We start from the raw sequence: 19,948 nt of genomic DNA on the forward strand, positions 1-19,948 counted from the left end.
ATTTCCTCCTACAAACGTAAAGTATCCCGAAGTAGACCGTCTGTCACCTACACTTCCTGCCCAATCAGCATCTGTGAACCCCTCAATTCTCAAATGTCCATACTTCCGATATAGAACTCCTTTCCCAGGTGCAGACTTTAAATATGCTAAGATACGCATAACAGCAGCCATATGATCTAGACTTGGTGAATGCATAAATTGACTTACTACACTTACTGCATAGGCAATATCAGGCCGTGTATGAGCCAAATAAATTAGTCTCCCTACAAGTCTCTAATATCTCCCCTTATCAACTGATTTCTGATTCGGATCCACACATAGATGATGTTTTTCAACAATAGGTGTATCTACTGGCTTGCATCCCAGCATACCAGTTTCTTTTAGCAAATCCAAAACATACTTACGTTGTGACAAGAAAATACCTTTCGAAGATCGAGCAACTTCAACTCCAAGAAAATATTTCAAATCCCCCAGGTTCTTCATTTCAAACTCAGCCGCAAGATTCTTCTGTAATCTTGAAATCTCATCACAATCATCTCCAGTAATAATCATGTCATCTACATAGATGATTAAAGCTGTCACTTTTTTCTGTCTCCGTTTAACGAACAATGTATGATCAGAATGACTCTGATAATACCCAATCTTTTTCATAACTTGAGTAAACCTATCAAACCATGCACGAGGCGATTGCTTCAGCTCATAAAGAGACTTACGCAACCGGCATACTTCGGTACTTCTACCAGCACTGTACCCAGGAGGAAAATCCATATATACTTCTTCCTCCAAGTTCCCATGGAGAAAAGCGTTTTTCACATCAAACTGTTTTAATGGCCAGTCCATATTAGCAGCTAAAGAAATCATAACACGTACCGTATTCATCTTGGCAACCGGAGAGAACGTCTCTTGATAATCTACACCATATGTTTGGGTGTATCCTTTAGCTACCAATCTTGCTTTGTACCTGTCTATTGATACATCGGCTTTGTATTTGACGGTAAACACCCACCGGCATCCAACTGTTTTTTTTTCCCTCCGGCAAGGACGTCACCTCCCAGGTATTATTCTTCTGTAACGCCAACATTTCTTCATCCATTGCATTTGCCCACTTTGGATCCTTTAAAGCCTCATCCACACGAGTTGGTACTCGAATAGCCTCCAAATTGTCTATCAAGGTCTTACGCTCTGGTGCAAGACCATTGCATGAGACATAGTTGGCTATCGGATACTTTACTTTGCCTTCCGGAGAAAACCTGTCAGGTGGCACACCTCGATTTTGTCTCGGTGGCAGCTTATATGTATTTACATCAGTACTTGCATTAGTTACATAATCATCCACAATACTTACCTCAGGTTTATTCAGAGAAGAATCATTGGGCATCACCATGGAGCTAGAGAGAGAGGGGGTTACACAAGTAGGCTCGACAATGAACTGTCCTGACTGCGGATCACTCTCGGCATCTTTTGCTTCTGACTGCATGCTGCTCTCGGCAGCAACTTCTGGCACGGCATGTATGATCACTGCCGTATTAGGCACGGCATCAGCATGCACGGCCTCAACATCAACCACAATATTTTCTCCCAAGTCCAACCATTCCAGATCACCACTAGAGCTCTCCCCCTGGTGATCTGAAGATGAAGATACGGGGGCATAAAAAAACTCTGATTCAGAAAAGGTCACATCCATAGTAACATACATATGCCGAGTCTCAGGGTGATAACATTTATATCCTTTTTGGTGAGATGAGAAACCAACAAACACACATCGAAGGGCACACGGATCCAACTTAGTGCGATGAATTTTCGGAATATGCACATAAGCCACACAACCAAATACCCGGGGCTTGAGAGTATGAGTAGACATCACCTGAACATGTTGAGTGAGAACTTGAAGAAGAGTTCGAAAGTCAATCACCCGAGAGGGCATACGATTAATCACGTAGACCGCATAAGTAACTGCTTCAGGCCAAAAAATCTTAGGAACAGACGCGCCCAGAAGTAGAGCACGTGCCGTTTCTAAGATATGGCGATTTTTCCGTTCAGCCACTCCATTTTGCTGTGGAGTATAGGGACAGGTTGTTTCATGGAGAATGCCTTGATCACAAAGAAACTCCGACAACTCACAATTAAGATACTCACCACCATTATCAGAACGAAGAACTTTAATTACAGATAAGTATTGTGTCCGAATCATTTGAGAAAAGGTTCGGAATACCATACCAACATCACTCTTATTTTTCACCACATATAACCACGTCATACGAGTGCAATCATCAACAAACGTAACAAACCACTTAATCCCAGAAGAAGTAACAACAGGAGATGGTCCCCAAACATCAGAGTGCACAAGTTCAAACGGTAAAGCTCTTTTATTCATACTAGGAGGAAACGAAGCCCGATGGCTTTTAGCAAGAATACATACTTCACAATGTAAGTCTGATTCATTTATTCCACTAAATAGACTAGGTAACATATGCCGTAAATACCCAAAAGATGCATGCCCTAACCGACGATGCAACAACCACACTTCTTGTAAATTACTAGACCGGGACACTCGAACCGCATTAGCTCTGCCAGAAACGACGTCGTCCACATAGTACAACCCCTCTCTCTTAGTGCCACGCCCAATTATCTCCTTGGTCTGAATATCCTGAAGGAGACAAAATGATGGATACATTAGAACAACACAATCCAATTGTTCAGTAACCTGTGGTATGGATAACAGATGATGGGATAAAGAAGGAACAAGCAAGCAATGATGTAGGGGAAGTGTAGGGGTAAGATGCACAGTGCCGGCACCACACACGGGTGCCAAAGTACCATTGGCAGTTGATATATTTTTCCTGTGAGATGTGGTCATGTATTGAAACATATTTTTATCATATGTCATATGATCCGTTGCACCAGAATCTAAAATCCAACCTGTATTTGCCATTTAATAATACGCAAAATGACAATCACAAGTACACGGCAATCACAGCACCACACCAATTACAAAACCACACGCTGCAAGGAAAAAACAAGCAGCAGCACTTCAAAGACAAAAAAGTTGGACCGCACAATGCAATTCAAGCAGCAGCCAATCCTTTTTTTTCCTTTTTTTGATTAACACGGCTCGAATATAGTACTAAATAGCACAATTGACAGCGCTGCAATAAGCAGCAGAGCACGGTATGATGATACCAGTAGTTACCCTTCTCGGCACAACACAATACACACACGTACACAACACGCAATCAGGTTTGCTGCAGGGATGCAGCGACACCAACTGAAGACCTGTTGTGACTTTTGTTCCCCTTCGACAGTAATGATACAGCACACAAGGGCAATAGTCTTGGCTTCAACACACACACACGGCAGCAGCAACAGACACGGTACAATTGCAGAAAAAACAACCAGCCCCACGTCTGATTTGAGAACCCACGGTACAATTGCAGAAAAAACAACCAGCCCCACGTCTGATTTGAGAACACACGGCAGCAATACACAGCACTGCACAGCACTGCACAGCAATACACAGCAACCCTCACGGCAGCAATACACAGCACTGCACAGCAATACATAGCAGCAGACTGCACACACAGCAGTACCACACCCACACGGCAACCCTGTTTTATGCAGAAGATTTGCAGAAATAAGGTCAACCAAGCACAACGGAAAAGAAAACTAGGGTTTTGGCTCTTGATACCAAATAGAACTTTTACGGAATTACTTTTCTTCTATTACTTGTTTAGAAATATATATACATCAGTACTATTATAGTTTTACAAGGAAACAAATAACATATACACAAACCTACTTAATAAAGGACTCCTATTATTTACATTCCCTATTTTTCCTAATATTGACTCACGCTAACAGTGAGTCGTGACCATTTTCTTGGATCTGGGATTGCCGACAAGGAAATGTCAAGGCTTAAAGTGAGGGCTAATCAATCAACAAGGATTTGACGATAATTGCTTCATGATTCAATATATTAGTAAACACTAAACATGGGGGAAGTTCCCATCTCAGAACGCTTTCGTAGCTGGAAGACAAATCCATAATAATGTTGGTATTGCACATGAGCTTTTCCATTTCCTAAAAATGCAAAAAGCACTTGGAATTAAACTAGACATGCACAAGGCTTATGATAGGGTGGAGTGGGATTTTTTGTTGGCAATTATGGAGAAAATGGGGTTTGACTCTAAATGGTGTAGTCTAGTCATGGGTGCATATCCACTGTTAACTTTGCTATCATGCTCAATGGGCAGCCTGGGTCGAAGTTTGCTCCCTCACGTGGCCTCCGCCAAGGTGACCCTTTATCCCCTTGTTTCTTTTTGTAAGTGAAGTCCTTTCATCGTTCATCCAACGGGCAAGTGACACAAAGAAGATCACTGGGGTTCAAGTTAGCCCTCTTAGGCCGGTTATCTCTCACATGCTTTAATTTTTCAAAAGGCTGACAAGGTGAATTGCACCAACATGGTGAATTTGATTAAAGATTATTGTGCGACTTCTGGGCAGCAAGTAAATCTGCTTAAGTCCAGTGTGTTTTTTGGTGCAAATATTCCAGTGGCTCTCACGTAAGAACTTGGGGGGTATTTTGGGGATGACAGCGGTGGAGGACCCTGGTATTTATCTCGGCATGCTCGCCATCTGGGGAAGATCTAAGAAAAGGGGGTTGTCATATGTCAAAGAGAAGGTCTTGGGAAAAATTCAAGGATGGAAGCAGTCAACCTTTTCTCAGGCGGGAAGGGAGGTCTTGATTAAAGCGGTTGCTCAGGCTATTCCAACCTACCTGATGAACATTTGTAAATTCCCTGCCAACGTTTGTAATGATTTGGATTCTCTTACTTTTAAATTTTGGTGGGGGCACAAAGGAAAGGAACGCCATATACATTGGATCTCTAGGGATACATTGGGTCTCCCAAAGGCGGTGGGAGGACTTGGGCTGAGAAGTTTCATGGATTTTAATGAAGCCCTCCTTGCTAAACAATGTTGGCGGTTGATTCAAAATCCTAACTCATTATGGGCGAGGGTTCTGAAAGCCCGCTATTTCCCACACTGCTCTTCCCTCGATGCCAAGTGTGGTGGAAGAGCTTCTTGGGCTTGGTCAAGCCTGCTCTCGGGTAGGGATCTATTGTTGAAGGATGCACATTGGCAGGTAATGAATGGGAAGGAAGCCCGGGTTTGGTTAGACAGATGGCTCTTCACCCTACCGGACGGACACTATTTCCCTAGTGGTTCTATTTAGGTTAGTCGAAACACTAGGGTAGAGTTGTTAATTAGCCCTGCAAATGGAGAATGGGATATTGACTTTTTAAAACCCTTCATTTCAACGGTTGAATATGATGCAATTTTGGAAACTGAGTTAGGTGATCCGAGTATATGGGATAGACTGGTGTGGCCACTTGATAAGCGTGGGGTCTATTCCGTTGAATCGGGATACCATCGCGCTTATGAGCGGGTCATCCCGAGGGTTAATCCTGGATCTTCCTCCTCTTTGTCAATACCGGGATCTATTTGGAAAGTTGTGTGGAAGCTTCATACCCCTCCAAAGATCTGATGCTTCATTTGGAAGACAATGCATAATGCCCCTGGCAATAATGGCGACACTCTTTAGGAGGAGATCTGCTCCTTCACCTATGTGCCCACTTTGTAAATCTCATGAGGAAACAATTGAGCACCTCTTTCTTCTTTGCCCGTGGGGTGGAACCAATGTGGTTTGGTGGCTTGCTTAACTACAGAGTTAACCGGAATCAGATCACAACTTGGGTGAATTGGATCACGGCACTAATCAACTCTTTTAGAAATTCAAAGGCTGATTTGGAAAGAATGTTGTCCTATGTTGCATTCACGTGTTGGCAAATTTGGAAGGCTAGATGCAGTTTCCTTTTCCAACAACACCCTATTATTCCGCGACAAGTGCTTGCTGCCATTCCTACGAATTTCTGTGCTTTTTAGGAGGCCTCCAGGGTCTCGGCTGAAACTGTTGTCCACGTCAGACCCGATTCCCTTGTGCAGATCCGTTGGGTTCCACCGCCTCCTCAGTATGTCAAATTAAATGTCGACGCTAGTTGGGTGGGTAATACGAATGTGGGATATGCTGGGGTGGTTGCGTGGAATTCTTTTGGTAATTTTGTTGCAGCGCGCAGATGCAGAATCAATTCGACATGGCTGCGAGATGGGCATTGCTATTCGACATGCAGAATCAAATTCTTTTGGTAATTTTGTGGCAGAAGCATTTGCAATTCGACGTGGCTGCGAGATGGGCATTGCTATAGGTATGAATTTTGTGGTAGTCGAATCTGATTCCCTTGAATCAATTTCTTGCCTTAAGGGTGAGATATCAAATGGCAGGTGGGAGGCTTTTCCAGCTCTTTTGAGTCTGGTTTCATCTTATCCCCTTGCACTACCCGGTCTGTTGTAATGTTGCTTGCCTCGTTGTAACCTTTCATTATGTACTTCTGGAATCTTTGCCCTGGTAATGATATATTTCTAATTTTCAAAAAAATAAAAAGAGAAAATATCAGATTACACAGATGTATAAAGGAATGGAATCACACCCCAAAAGAAAAGAAAGGAACAGCAAAGCTAACGCTAATTTAACTGCAATTCCAAATATACAGCAACAGCAACCACCATGCATCTCTATCTGTCTCACGGCACTGATAATGATGATAATAATAATACAACAGTATACCTACTGTAATATGCATACAACGTTGAGCATTGACCATTTTTTTTTCCTTTAATGAAGCATATTTTTTATTTTAATACAAGAGAATAAAGACAACCCACCTAGTGTTGCGGCTGGCTTTCCACACTCAGTCAGTCAGTAGTGACTTTTGGGAGAAATTTTTCAATATGATGGGAACATGATCCGGTGCATCAAGTGTCATAATATAAGTGGTTAGAAAAAAAAATTTCAGCATCCAACCACTTGTATTACGACACTGATATACACGGCCCAGTATATTGGACACGATTCGGTGCACCAAGTGTCATAATACAAGTGATTGGAGAAAAAATTTTAAGTATCTAACCACTTGTATTTCGACATTGATATACTGGGCCATGTTTCTCTCCTAGTCTTGGGGTGGGTTGGGCCAAATGCAAGGGGCCTGCTATTTTTTCTTAGTGTGCCAGCGACATGAGTAATGCGGTCCATGTGCCTGACCCAAGAATTTCACTCCAACCTATATGGGACCGGGACTTTATTCTGTTCAAGCAAACCTCAAAGCATCCTCTAGCTCTTTCTCATCAACACAATTATATCCCATCATATAAGCTCTTGCTGCCACAAAAACAGAAAATTATTAAGGACATTCCACTTCTCTAAAACAAAAACAAAAAGGCAACTTGATTACCAAAGCGCCCAGATCCCAGGAATGGTTCTGCCTCGTCTGTCACAGTTCCTTGCTGCTGCTCCTGAATCTATTTTTTTAAAGGAAATGACCAAGCATTAGCAACTATATAAACAGAATGAGACAAATTGTTCACTACATGGCTAACAACTAGCCAAATCACCTATTGCATTTGAAATTTTTTACAAGAAATGAGATAACGGAATTGACAACTAGTTGATGTTTGAGGGGTTAAGTAGCACATTTTCAGATTAATGGGGTAAAGTGAGACTAAAAGTGAGTTTCAAGGGGCATACCAAATTATCAATAATTAAGCCTAACACAATTAAGTTTTAACTATTTACATTAACCAGAAAATATCTCATGAGGAAGAATTTGAGGGGCAACTTGATGACAAATTGTTGTATAATGACGACAAATTGCAAGGCAGAGGAGATGTCCACTCACAGCATCTGACTCCATTTCTTCCGGTGATAGAAACCCATCGAAACAGTGCCCAGATATTGTGCAGACCCAAAGCTCATTGGCCGGATCCATAACAACTTCTCTGCTATTATCATCACATACTGAAGAAGAGAACATGAAAAATAATTGGATGAGACTTCAGTCCTGCATAAAATTCACACATGAACACACAAGGTGCATGAAATTCATTGATACCTACCATGAACCTGGCCAGTCTTCTCACAAACAAATACGTCTCCAATTTGGAAGTAAGTGCACTTTTCACCAGAACAAGCATGATCAGCTTCCACCTTATCAGTTAGGCCTCTACTACTTTTCCACATAGACACTTGATCAGCTACTGTTGTGTCAAGAATTATCCCGTCATCATTTACCTTCACAAGCAAATATGAAAGTTAAACCAATAAAGGTATACAAGTAGAAGGAGATAGAGAGAGTCCCACATGTTACAACTGAATGTAAAGTAAAGGTCAAGCACGACATATTCAGCACTAGAAAACTACTGAGAAAATAAGACAAAAAGATCTTGAAGTTAACCCAAGAGAAAAGCAAAACGCTGAAGGCTTTAAGACCCAATGTCTCATAAAGTAAGTCTACCAAGACAAAACAATTATGCATAAGGTTTCAAGAAGCATAAAAGCCAAGGCACCGCATAGGTCAAGGCATAAGAGCAGGCTCTTCTCATAACCTCACACAAAGCAACACCACACAGGTTAAGGCAAAGGTAGCTCGAGTTACCTGTGAAGCAACACCACACAGGTCAAGGCACCGTATCCTCCTCATCACGCTGGAAAAGAGAAAGAATTTTGTTCAGGCTAATGTCACTTATCTAGGTTGCTGCTGCAAAGCAGCTTCAGGTTTCATGTAAGTGCACGCAGTATGAAAAGTTCAGTTTTTCAAGTCCAAACTACAAATTAAGTACTTTTTATGAATGCCGATGATGACTGCAGCAGCAACTACCCAAAAAGAAAAAAAAAAAAAAAAAAAAAAAAAAAAACATCACTATCACTAGATTCACTACGGCCTGGTGGTATTCCCAGACTTGTAAGTGGGAGGAATCGTGTTCCACTCACAGGGATGGCTAGTTCGAGACCTAATTATTATGGCTGACTAAATCAATAGTAAATAAAAAAGATAGAAGTACCTGAATATAATGTTTTTTCCAAGGACATTCACGCAGCTTTCTACTAGGGGGCAAATAACCCCATCGCGCAGTACCTGCACATAGCCGCACAAACACATTATTCGCAAAAGGATGAAGTAAATACAGTGCGTTTATCATCGTTGAAGAATCAACAAGGGCACACTAGGGAATGAATATGTTAAATAACAGTTATGTATAGCTCTTAAAAATGCAAACGGGTGTTGCTAATAGATCAGCCAATTATTGCATTGCGGTAAATTAATTGAATTGGGAAGATAACATAGGAAAATACAACTAGTTGTACAAAGACATGTAAGTGTTACTTACAGGCGGCGCCATAAGGATTCATCGGATGCGACCTAACTTAGAAATCTACAGACGAGAGAGCAAGCAATAGGATCTTCAGAAGAGAGGAACTTGAGGATGTGAGGGAAGAGTTCAGGAGGGATTTGTTGGATAGTGGCCAAATTAGGCTAGGGAATATCATGATGAGGATTATTGTTCCTTATTTTGTGGCTTTTTCAAAGCCATAATTATTTGGTCCATGTGAAAGCCATGGGGTGGTTTTCCTATTGTTTTAATTGGGAGCATTTGTTAAAGAAGCCGAAAGCAAGAAATAAGAAAATAATGAAGGAACATCCTGATGAGGAAGCATCATGATGAGAAAGCATAAAGAAGTATCCAAGGGGAGAGCATTCGGCTCTCCCATGGGAAAAGTTGAACATTATATATTAAGGCATTTGTTATGCCTTATGGTGGTAGAGAGAGTTGCAGAGAGAAATCAAGAGAGTTAGAGTGAAAGGTCTATTGTGAAAGAACTCTTGGGGTAGAGTGAGGCTCTTGGGAAAATTCTGTGAGTGGGTGTACAAGGGATATGGGATTGGGTTATGACGATTTAACTCATGTGTAACTTGTATTGTTTTTCTCATAGTGAAGAGCAATATCTCTCCGAGGACGTAGGCAGGTTTTTGCCGAACCTCGTAAATTTCTCGGTGTCTTTATTTCTTCTATTTTAAACTATTTAACTGTGAGTTTGTATGTTGGTGAAGATAATCAGCCAAGGCACAACAATTGGTATCAGAGCTTTGTTGGAAGCTTTGGTTCATTGAAGGTTCAGATTTATTATTCACCATGATGACTACAAACATGTCGTTTTCAGTTGAGAAGTTTAATGGGAATGACAGTTTTACTCTCTGGCAGATGAGAGTAAAGGATGTCTTGACTCAACAAGGCTTGGTTAGAGCTTTGAAGGGAAAAGATGGGAAGCCTAAAGAAATGACAGATGACCATTGGGAGGAGCTGGAGTCGCGTTGTGTTAGCACGATTCGACACTGCATAGCTGATAACATTATCAACAATGTTATGGATGAAGATTCTGCGCCTGCACTGTGGGAGAAGTTGGAAAAACTCTATATTGCTAAGAATTTGACCAACAAGTTACATCTGAAGAGGAAGCTGTACAAGCTGAAGATGGATGAAGGCGGGAGTCTCATGGACCACATGAATGTGTTCAATGGATATTTGGATCAATTGAGGAAAATTGATGTTAAGGTTGAGGAAGAAGATAAAGCTCTCTTACTTCTTAACTCACTTCCAGATTCGTATGAGAATCTTGTGACAACCTTATTGCATGGAAAAGATACAGTAAGTTTGGAGCAGGTGCAGGCTTCTTTGGTGTCTTATGATACACAAAAAAGGAAGACCATTGTTGATGGTGGGCACGAGACTGCTTTAGCTGTTCAAGGTTGGAATCATGGAAGAAAATTGGGAGGAGGATTTGAGAGAGACAGCAGGTTCAAATCAAGCTCCAAAGGCAAGGGACCACAATGCTATGACTGCAAAGAATTTGGGCATAAAAGGATAAATTGTCCTTTGAGAAAAAGAAAGGATGATCTTGGTCCAGGTAACAGCAATTTTGTGGCGGAAGACTTCGAGTATGCCATTTAGGTACTGGAAGCAACACATCTCCTAGTGATGTATAGTCTCAAGTGTTGCAGGGGTTTTGCAGCAGGTGGAGCTATGGGATTCACAGGTGATGAGATGGTCCTGAAGAATGAGAAGTGTGAGGAATGTTTGTCTGACTCGACGGGTGTTGCTGGAAATGGGTGCACTGACAAGTTTCCAAGTTGCAGACAACGAAGAGGAGGAAAACCTGCTGGAGGAGACGAGGATGTGTCGAGATCCTGTCTGAAGCTAAATGTTTTTTTTTTCTTGCAGCAGCTGCACATGCATTGGCAGTGACTGAATCGGAACAGGACCAATGAGGTTGATTCAGAGTGTGCATGCTGGTACGTAAGGCCAATGGACTTTGGTACAGTTTGAGTCGAGGTGGAGATCATTATGAGTACCAGAAAGTTTAGGGAATTTGATTTAGTTACCGTTGTCCTTAGTTTGTACTTTGGGTGCTTATGGTGAGTGTTGATTCGAGTCTCTGTGATGTTTTCGAATTTGGCCAAGGTGGAGATTGTTGGATAGTGGCCAAATTAGGCTAGGGAACATCATGATGAGGATTATTGTTCCTTGTTTTGTGGCTTTTTCAAAGCCATAATTATTTGGTCCATGTGAAAGCCACGGGGTGGTTTTCCTATTGTTTTAATTGGGAGCATTTGTTAAAGAAGCCGAAAGCAAGAAATAAGAAAATAATGAAGGAACATCATGATGAGTAAGCATCATGATGAGAAAGCATAAAGAAGCATCCAAGGGGAAAGTATTCGGCTCTCCCATGGGAAAAGTTGAACATTATATATTAAGGCATTTGTTATGCCTTATGGTGGTAGAGAGAGTTGCAGAGAGAAATCAAGAGAGCTAGAGTGAAAGGTCTCTTGTGAAAGAACTCTTGGGGTAGAGTGAGGCTCTTGGGAAAATTCTGTGAATGGGTGTACAAGGGATATGGGATTGGGTTATAACGATTTAACTCATGTGTAACTTGTACTGTTTTTCTCATAGTGAAGAGCAATATCTCTCCGAGGACGTAGACAGGTTTTTGCCGAACCTCGTAAATTTCTCGGTGTCTTTATTTCTTGTATTTTAAACTATTCAACTGTGGGTTTGTATGTTGGTGAAGATAATCAGCCAAGGCACAACAGGATTTTGCTAAAAATGCCAGTCTCAATCCTCACGAACGTGTTCCCGCTATTACTACTGCAGCCAATGGCGCTTTTTGACTGAAAAAACCCTGAAAAAGATGCGCTTTTCTGAAATTGAGGGTCTTTCTCAGCCGTATCCTCTACTAGTCGCATTTTCTTTGCTTTGAGCTCCTCTGTTGCCTCCTCCTCAACCTCATCCTCATCCATCTCCTCCTCCTCCTCCTACCATGCAATCAAAAACCAAACAACATCGGTTACTTATTGCTTCAAGCCATTGTACTTCCTAATAATTCCATATTATACCATATATTTTATTCTATTCTTTGTTACAGTTTATTGGTTATTTTAGTATAATTTTGATACTTGGTTATGTAATTTCAATGTAGGACATTCGACTTCCTTTGAAGCAAAAAATTATCAAATGGATGAATTTTGGAGTGATGCCAATTGAAAGATGTTTGTGAGTCTTTCAAGATGATTGTGTCAAAATTCTAAATTTTTCTACTAATCCGTTTGACCGTGGCAATGAAATAAAAACCCAGCGCGCAACTTTTTCAGATTGATGTTTCTCGACGTTTAAGGCATTTTGGAGGTCAAGATGTTATATTTCGAGGAAGATTACTTCTGATGATTTGTAGGAGACGTCTTCAGCTTTCAAAAGAGATATTTTGGGACCAAATTAGAGTTGATTTCGTTAGTCAAAAGTCTGATTTTTTGAGAAGTCCTAATTTCAGTTTAAATAGGAAATCTTTTATTCCCTAGTTATCTTATTCTATTATGTTTCCTAGTTTTTTGAAAACCTTTTCTAGGTAGGATTTTATTTTGTAGTAGTATAAATAAGCTTTTTAGCCATTAGAGAGGAGGGAACACACTATTTTGGAGAATTTCAGACTTTTTACTTACAAGGTGTTTTCTATCTATTTTCTTAATAATATTTTCTTTTATGGTTGTTCATAACTAATTTTCGTTTGCTTGGGCAATGACTTGAGCCTTAGCATGAATATGTAGTTTTTATTTAATTGCTTATGATATTATGCATGCATACTTTGAATTATTAATCAATGTGTTTAAACTGTCTCTATATCTTAAAGCTTAGTTACCATTATGATGTTTAGATAAGTAATCGGATGCAATTCTATCGGAATGTCATCGGAGAATTGAGTATTGCTTCTTCTGATTGATAGTTGTAAGTTCACCTAGGGTAAATGCCACGTTTTAGGGGTTACATGGTTTTTCAAAAGATTCTCACAAAGCGTAATGAATCATGCATGTTTACATTTGATTTGAATGCCACATACAGATTGCATGTTTGATACACGTTCTAACTTGAATGCCACAAGTAGAATATTCATCAGGAAAACCTAACCATCAAAGTTGCATGTGTAATTCATAAGTAATTGGTAAAACTACATAATATTGTTAAGGTGATAGTGGAACCTAGTGTCATTTTATCATTATTTTCTAAGATTGTTCTCTTTTAAATTGGTTTCTTTAATTATTTTAATTTAAAATTCGTTTTTAATACTCTAGATCATAAAATCAACCTTTCCGAAACTTTGTTTTAAATAGTTAATTAAGAATTAGTTTAAATACAAATTATTTAATCAATCCTTATGAAAATGACATTACTTGAGCTGTTATACTACGATAACATTGTACTCTTGCAAGTATTTTTAAGTATTTTTATCTTTACTTTTGCAGGTGGTAAAAATCATATCATTCACATTTCCAAAAATAAAATAAAATTAAAAAATTAACTCCGCAAAATTGAATATCTTTAAGAGTAAACTGAGCCATAGCAAGCAAAGATCACATTTTTGAAATGAAAGAAAGCGTTGTCATATTAAAATCTGTTTAAAGACAAATGGATTATCAAACCGAATCGGAAGGACAGAACATGGTTGCAGAAACCTTGTCTTCTTAAAACCTCAGGGAGCACATCCGATTCAAGGAAACGAGCCAAACTCTCGTCCTCATCCTCTGATATAGTCATGTTGGCGGCGGAAGGAGACAAGGAAATGGTGGAATTTCAACGGACAATTTCTTGTGGAAGCAGGAAAATAGCTTTGAAAGCTTGAAAACTTGCAGATTATCAACGTTTTTGGTTGCTTTCTGTCTTTCGGGAGGATCCCCGATGCTAAGCTATTGCTAATTTGCTAGAGTCCGATGGAGGAGAAGGTCGAGGTGGGATACTAGGGGAGAACGGAAAAAAAGGGATATGTATTTTTTTGGAAAACATACTTTTAATACAGTAATACTTAATTTTATATTAAGACAACACATTTTAAATATTTTAAACAAAGACAAAAGTTAAGACATCTGAAAGATGATATCATTAGCTTTTTAATTCCTAGAGTTTAAGTTACCAAAATACCCTTTATAGTGTATTTTTTCACACTTATGTTATCTCCTTCGCTTTCTTCTCTGTGTTTCTCTCATAACTACCATCATTGGCTCTGTGGTTGTAGTTTCCTTCGCCAGTTTCTGCCAAACCGTACCACAAACGTAGCCCCTCTGAGGCATTCATAACACTTTCCCTGTAAATTAATCGTCGATATTCCCCAGTTGCTCCATCAATTTCTTCGATAAGAGATTTTATGACTTCATATGATTTTTCTCTATCTAACAGGCAAAAGCCAAAAGCAATGCAATGCAATATGCAATTTAACTAACAGCCAAAAGCAATGCAATGCAATCTGCAATTTAACCAACAACCACAAGCCCAATACAATATGTAATTTCTCTCTCTCATAATACAAATCATACGATCGTCCCTAATAGCCTAATGCAATATACAATTTAACCAACAGCTAAAAGCAAAAGCCACCAAATTTTCTGGAATCCAGTCAATGCAGAGATGCGCCAGATTTTGATTGGTCAACGCCAGCTGTTTGTATTCTTTAGTACTAGAATCAGTTCAACCCGTCGTCGACTATTTTTGCAGAATCAGTTCAACTCGTATTCGACTGTTTTTGCAAAATCAGTTCAACTCGTCCTAGACAATTTTTGCAGAATTAGTTCAATCAGTCATCCACCATTTTTGCAAAATCAGTTCAACCTGTCCTTGATCATTTTTGTAGGATCAGTTCAACTCGTCATCGACCGTTTTTGCATAATCAATTCAACCCATCATCGATCATTTTTGTAGAATCAGTTCAACCCGTCTTTGACATTTTTTACAGAATGAGTTATCGATCGTTTTTGTAAAACCATTTCAACCCATCTTAGATCATTTTTGCAAAATCAGTTCAATGCATCTTCGATCATTTTTGCAAAATCAGTTCAACTCATCCTCAACCATTTTTGCTGAATCAATTCAACCTGTCATTGACTATTTTGCAGAATCAGTTCAATCAGTCCTTAACCATCTTTGCAGAATCAGTCCAACCAATCATTGACCATTGTTGCAGAATCAACCCGTCCTCGACCATTGTTGCAGAATTAGCTCAACTTGTCTTTGACCATTTTTGCAGAATCAGTTCAATTAGTCATTGACCATTTTTGCAAAAATAGTTCAATCCATCATCGATTATTTTTGCAAAATCAGTTTAAAAAACATGTAGAATCAGTTTTGTATATTTTTTCTAGTAGAATCATTTTGTATAGTTTTAGTAGAATCAATTTGTATATTTTCAACAAAACTATATACATGCCATCAGTCCAACCCCTCCTCGATTATTTTTGCATGATCAGTCTTGTATAATTTCAAATACATGACTCCTTGAGCCAAGAATTATCATTAAATTTTAATAAATTAGTCAAATACTCCGAAGTGGGAGGCTTCAATTATGAAACTTGATTGACTTTGGTACTTTAAAAAAAACAAAAAATATGCAACTTCATTTAGAAGTATGAATCGTGATGCTGCCACTAAGTTAGTAGAACATGCGAGTTTGCATTCATTCAAATAAGGCTGCCTTAGATATTACAAGTGACATGAAACCAGGTGCAGGGATTGGCGAGAGTTGGATTCCAACTCTGCAGAGTATTGTTTGGATCAGCTAGATTGGACTTCAACGCATTCAATGTGTCATCTGTCAAATCCAATCAGTCATTAATTCATTCATTAGCTCATTCCAGTTCCCACAACCAAACAAACCCGAATTCAATAACACACAGACACAGACAGACCTTCGACGTTGGCAGCAAGCTTATGGAGGTCAAAGAAGCCAAAAAGCAGAAGCAGAGGTAGAGGGCGTCATCACTGTTGGGTCCGTTGGAGCTCAACTCATACACGGATCCCTAATTCCAAATCTAATAATTGGAGAAACATATGGCGTTGACTAATCAAAATCTGGAGCATCTCTGCATTGGCAGGATTCCAAAAAAATCGGTGGCTTTTGCTTTTAGCTGTTGGTTAAATTGCATATTGCATTAGGTTATTGGCGACGATCGTATGATTTTTATTATGAGAGAGAGAGAGAGAGAGAGAGAGAAATTGCAGATTGCATTGGGCTTTTGGTTGGTTAAATTGCAGATTGCATTGCGTTGCTTTTGGCTGTTGGTTAAATTGCATATTGCATTGCTTTCGGCTTTTGCTTGTTAGAGAGAGAAAAATCATATGAAGCCATAAAATCTCTTATCGAAGAAATTGATGGAGCAATTGGGGAACGGTCGGCGATTAATTTACAGGGAAAGTGCTATGAATGTCTCAGAGGGTATGTGTTTGTGGTACGGTTTGGCAGAAACTGGCTAAATCACAAAGCCGGTGATGGTAGTTATGAGAGAAACACACAGAAGAGAGCGAAGGAGATAACAGTAGTGTGAAAAAAAATACCCTATGAATGGTATTTTGGTAACCTACGCTCTAGGAATAAATAAGCTAATGATATCATTTTTCAGATGTCTTTACTTTTGTCTCTTTTTAAAATGTTTAAAAAATGTTGTCTCAATATAAAATTAGGTATTAAAAGTATACTCTATATTTTTCCTTTAAAAAACATTTAACTCAAGAATATATATGAAATATAGAGTTCAATCAAAGGTGAAAACACTTTAATCAAAAGTTGGAAAGTAATAGATGTTTAATCTATAAATGTCTAAAACAATGCATCTAATTCTAATTTTTCATTTTCTTATTTATTTATTTAAAGGTAAACTTGAAAGTATAGTGGATACAACTTTTTAGTTGGGTGTACAGTTAAAATAAATGGGTTCAAATAAAATTTTCTTAACAGCATTAAAGTTGGAAACAACTAAAATTGTAAACTTGTTTTTAGTTTTGAGTTTTATTTCATAGACATTTCCTCCAATGTCATTCATTCAACCCTTCATTTTTCCTCTAGCCTGTCCCCGTCATCTGATATGAGCTTTATTGATTGGGTCTCCTCGGCCTTGTGGAGTATTCCTATTGATACTTATACTGATTCCGATACCCTCCATTGCAAGCTTTTAATTCTCTGCTGGCGGATTTGGACTTTGAAGGAACCACTTGGTTTTCCGAAATGTGGTGCCTCAACCTTTCAAAGTTGTCAAAATGGAGACATTCTGGTCTCATTGGCAGCAGCAGCACTCCTCTAGGAGAGCTGAAAATAGTTCAAGTAGCAGTCCTCTGCCGATTTTGAATTAGTTGGAACCGCCACCTGCCCATGTTGTTAAACTAAAATCTGGCAGATCGTTGATTAACTCCTCAGCAGCTTATGCGAAACCCTGAACCCTTCACATTCTGAGAAGGGCTACATTTTATCGCGGTTGCCTTGGCTAATTTGGATCATCAAAAGACCTCGTATTGCATTCTGGTAAACTCACTCGCTGCCTGTGCCCAGCAAGCTCCACAACTGGATCGTACTTTGTATTGGGGAAAAAAATAAATTCACTTTTCCGCATTTATCCCAAGTACTTTTCTTATGTGTCTAGCAAAAAAAAAATTAAAACTAAAAACTAAAATTGAAATGGTCTTCAAGCGGCCTCTTAACAATTACTTTCATGTGATCTTACTTAATGCAATAATTCAATCGTTTGGCAAACACGAATATGATATACTACTAAAAGAGAACATTACATAACTGTTGTAACATCTTACAGCAAACTGAAGGATAAACAATAGAAGAACAAAACTTAATCCAAGAGATACAATACATAATCAAGAAAGATTAATCACTGAATTTCACTTAAATAATATTGCATTGAGACGACTTAGGGATGGAAAGGGAAAAACTAACTCTGTGACGGATGCAATGTAAGTTGAATGGTCATGAAATTCGAGCTTTCAAGTAAAATGCATGATCTTAAAACTAAATATGGATTGTGTCTCTGTCTTGAAAAATACAGTGACATTTATTCCAAGTGAAGGAAAAGGTTGAGTGGATGTGCCAAATCTGTTTAAGGAGGGAATCAGATAAACAGAGGTGTCCTGAAGGTGAAGAAGAATCAAAAGTACTTGTAAAATGCTGCAATAGACAAGCAGGGTAGAATCTTGTTGCTACTTGTTTTTGGAGGCCTTGCCTTTGGTCTTCTTGGATTTATTGGAATCTTGTAGTTTCTGGTCAGCCAAATGCGTGGGGGTGGCGGAGGATGTGGCAGTGCTTTTGATGCGAGAATAGGTGAATTCTTGGGAGAGCAATCGGGTGATTTCAGCGACCCCAACCCTCGATTTTCCATGTAATAACGTCTTCAAGTTCTCCTCCCAATTACGGTCCTTGATACCGGGACTCTGCACCATTCCCCGACACCATCCAAATTCAATAATTCATTCGGAAGCATATGACTGGAGTGGAGATTATCCAAGTTGAAAATGAGAAACAAGGGAAAATCACCGATCACTAGGGTTTAGATACCCATATAACATATACATATTAATGGTACTGGTACTGTTACGGTGGTGCAAGTGAAATAACAACACTCATAAATCGGACAAACAAACAAACAAATGTATTATGCTAATGCTATGATTGCAAGATATATATATATATATATATATATATATATATATATATAAGGAATACCGCACAAACAAAAATGACTACGGGGCACAAAATCAAAACCCATAAATTTTAAACATAAATTGATAGAAAATTTCATATCATAGCATACAATAAAAAAGGGGAATCGAAATGAAATCCCTAGCAAGTCCTAACCTAACCTGAGTACCTGATGGTTGTAGAGGCCAATGAACTTGGAAATTAAGAGTGCAGTGGGAGAGCGAGAGCGCTCTGGGATCCCCAGAAACTTGCACAACTCTGACTTTGAAGTTTTCGTCTTCACTTTCGCTGCTATTACTTTCGCCTCTGAGAAACCGCCACCCGCCATTAGCGACCGGCTTGCCCTAGCGGCACCGCTACCACCCGCCATCTAAACTCAGTCTACCTAAAGCTCTAAACTGCTCCTGCTTTATCAAACCCTACGAATCTATCTATGCTGCTTCTCTCTCTTGATGCGTTGCGTTTCTACTCTTCCGCTTGTCTCCGCCCGCCGGGCTCTCTTTATTTTCCTGGACTCTTATCGACTACCTACTTGATCATCTCCAACGAAGGGTCTAAAAGGCCAAAAATAGCACGAAAATTATCTTCAACCGATGAACAGGCTAAAGGCCTCATGGGCCCCACTGAAAAAAAAAGGCCAAAGGGCCAACCGGCCGGCCCGGAACCAGGCTAGAATTTGAAAACCAACGGTAACTAGCTGACGTCGGCTAGCTGTTATTTTTTAATTTTTTTACAAAATTTGTTTTAAAAATTGTAAATTTTTATTTTTTTCTCTATAACTTCCTAAACTATTAAGCATTACATAATATTAAGTAACATGAAACAATACTAAACAATATTAAACAATATTAAACAACATTAAATAACATTAAACAACATAAAAATAAAACATTTAACAACATGAAACTTAAACAACATTTTTAAAAACATTTAACAACATAAAACTTAAAGCACCTACTCCATGGTTCTTTTGGCTCAAAGATGTGCAAT

General features: G+C 39.2%; 2 protein-coding genes across 2 annotated transcripts; both read right to left on the reverse strand.

The window, feature by feature from the left end:
• Nucleotides 1-6,245: 6,245 nt before the first annotated feature.
• Nucleotides 6,246-8,591, reverse strand: LOC137718007 (F-box protein SKIP31-like). The gene is made up of 5 exons (XM_088698260.1): nt 8,547-8,591; nt 8,008-8,182; nt 7,791-7,909; nt 7,347-7,413; nt 6,246-7,273 (listed from the first exon to the last, which is right to left on the reverse strand). Exons 1-5 carry the CDS (start codon nt 8,589-8,591, stop codon nt 7,203-7,205), a joined length of 477 nt encoding a protein of 158 aa, XP_088554386.1. The 3' UTR covers nt 6,246-7,202.
• Nucleotides 8,592-17,995: 9,404 nt separating this feature from the next.
• LOC137718558 (uncharacterized) lies at nt 17,996-19,495 on the reverse strand. The gene is made up of 2 exons (XM_068458110.2): nt 19,128-19,495; nt 17,996-18,690 (listed from the first exon to the last, which is right to left on the reverse strand). The coding sequence occupies exons 1-2, from the start codon at nt 19,326-19,328 to the stop codon at nt 18,460-18,462; spliced, it is 432 nt and encodes a 143-aa protein (XP_068314211.1). The 5' UTR covers nt 19,329-19,495; the 3' UTR covers nt 17,996-18,459.
• Between the last annotated feature and the right edge of the window lie 453 nt (nt 19,496-19,948).

This window comes from Pyrus communis, chromosome 8, assembly GCF_041283825.1.
Source record: "Pyrus communis isolate YQ-2024b chromosome 8, ASM4128382v1, whole genome shotgun sequence".
Taxonomy (NCBI): domain Eukaryota; kingdom Viridiplantae; phylum Streptophyta; class Magnoliopsida; order Rosales; family Rosaceae; genus Pyrus; species Pyrus communis.

Bases quoted from the DNA above. Each gene is read 5' to 3' on its own strand.
- LOC137718007 (XM_088698260.1), bottom strand. From the start codon at position 8,591: ATGAGGAGGATACGGTGCCTTGACCTGTGTGGTGTTGCTTCACAG. The intron at 8,183-8,546 runs GTAACTCGAGCT...TTGCTTGTGAAG, and splicing joins TGTGTGGTGTTGCTTCACAG to GTAAATGATGACGGGATAAT. The intron at 7,910-8,007 runs GTAGGTATCAAT...TCTCTTCTTCAG, and splicing joins GAAGACTGGCCAGGTTCATG to TATGTGATGATAATAGCAGA.
- LOC137718558 (XM_068458110.2), bottom strand. From the start codon at position 19,328: ATGGCGGGTGGTAGCGGTGCCGCTAGGGCAAGCCGGTCGCTAATGGCG. The intron at 18,691-19,127 runs GTACTCAGGTTA...GGAATGGTGCAG, and splicing joins TTGGCCTCTACAACCATCAG to AGTCCCGGTATCAAGGACCG.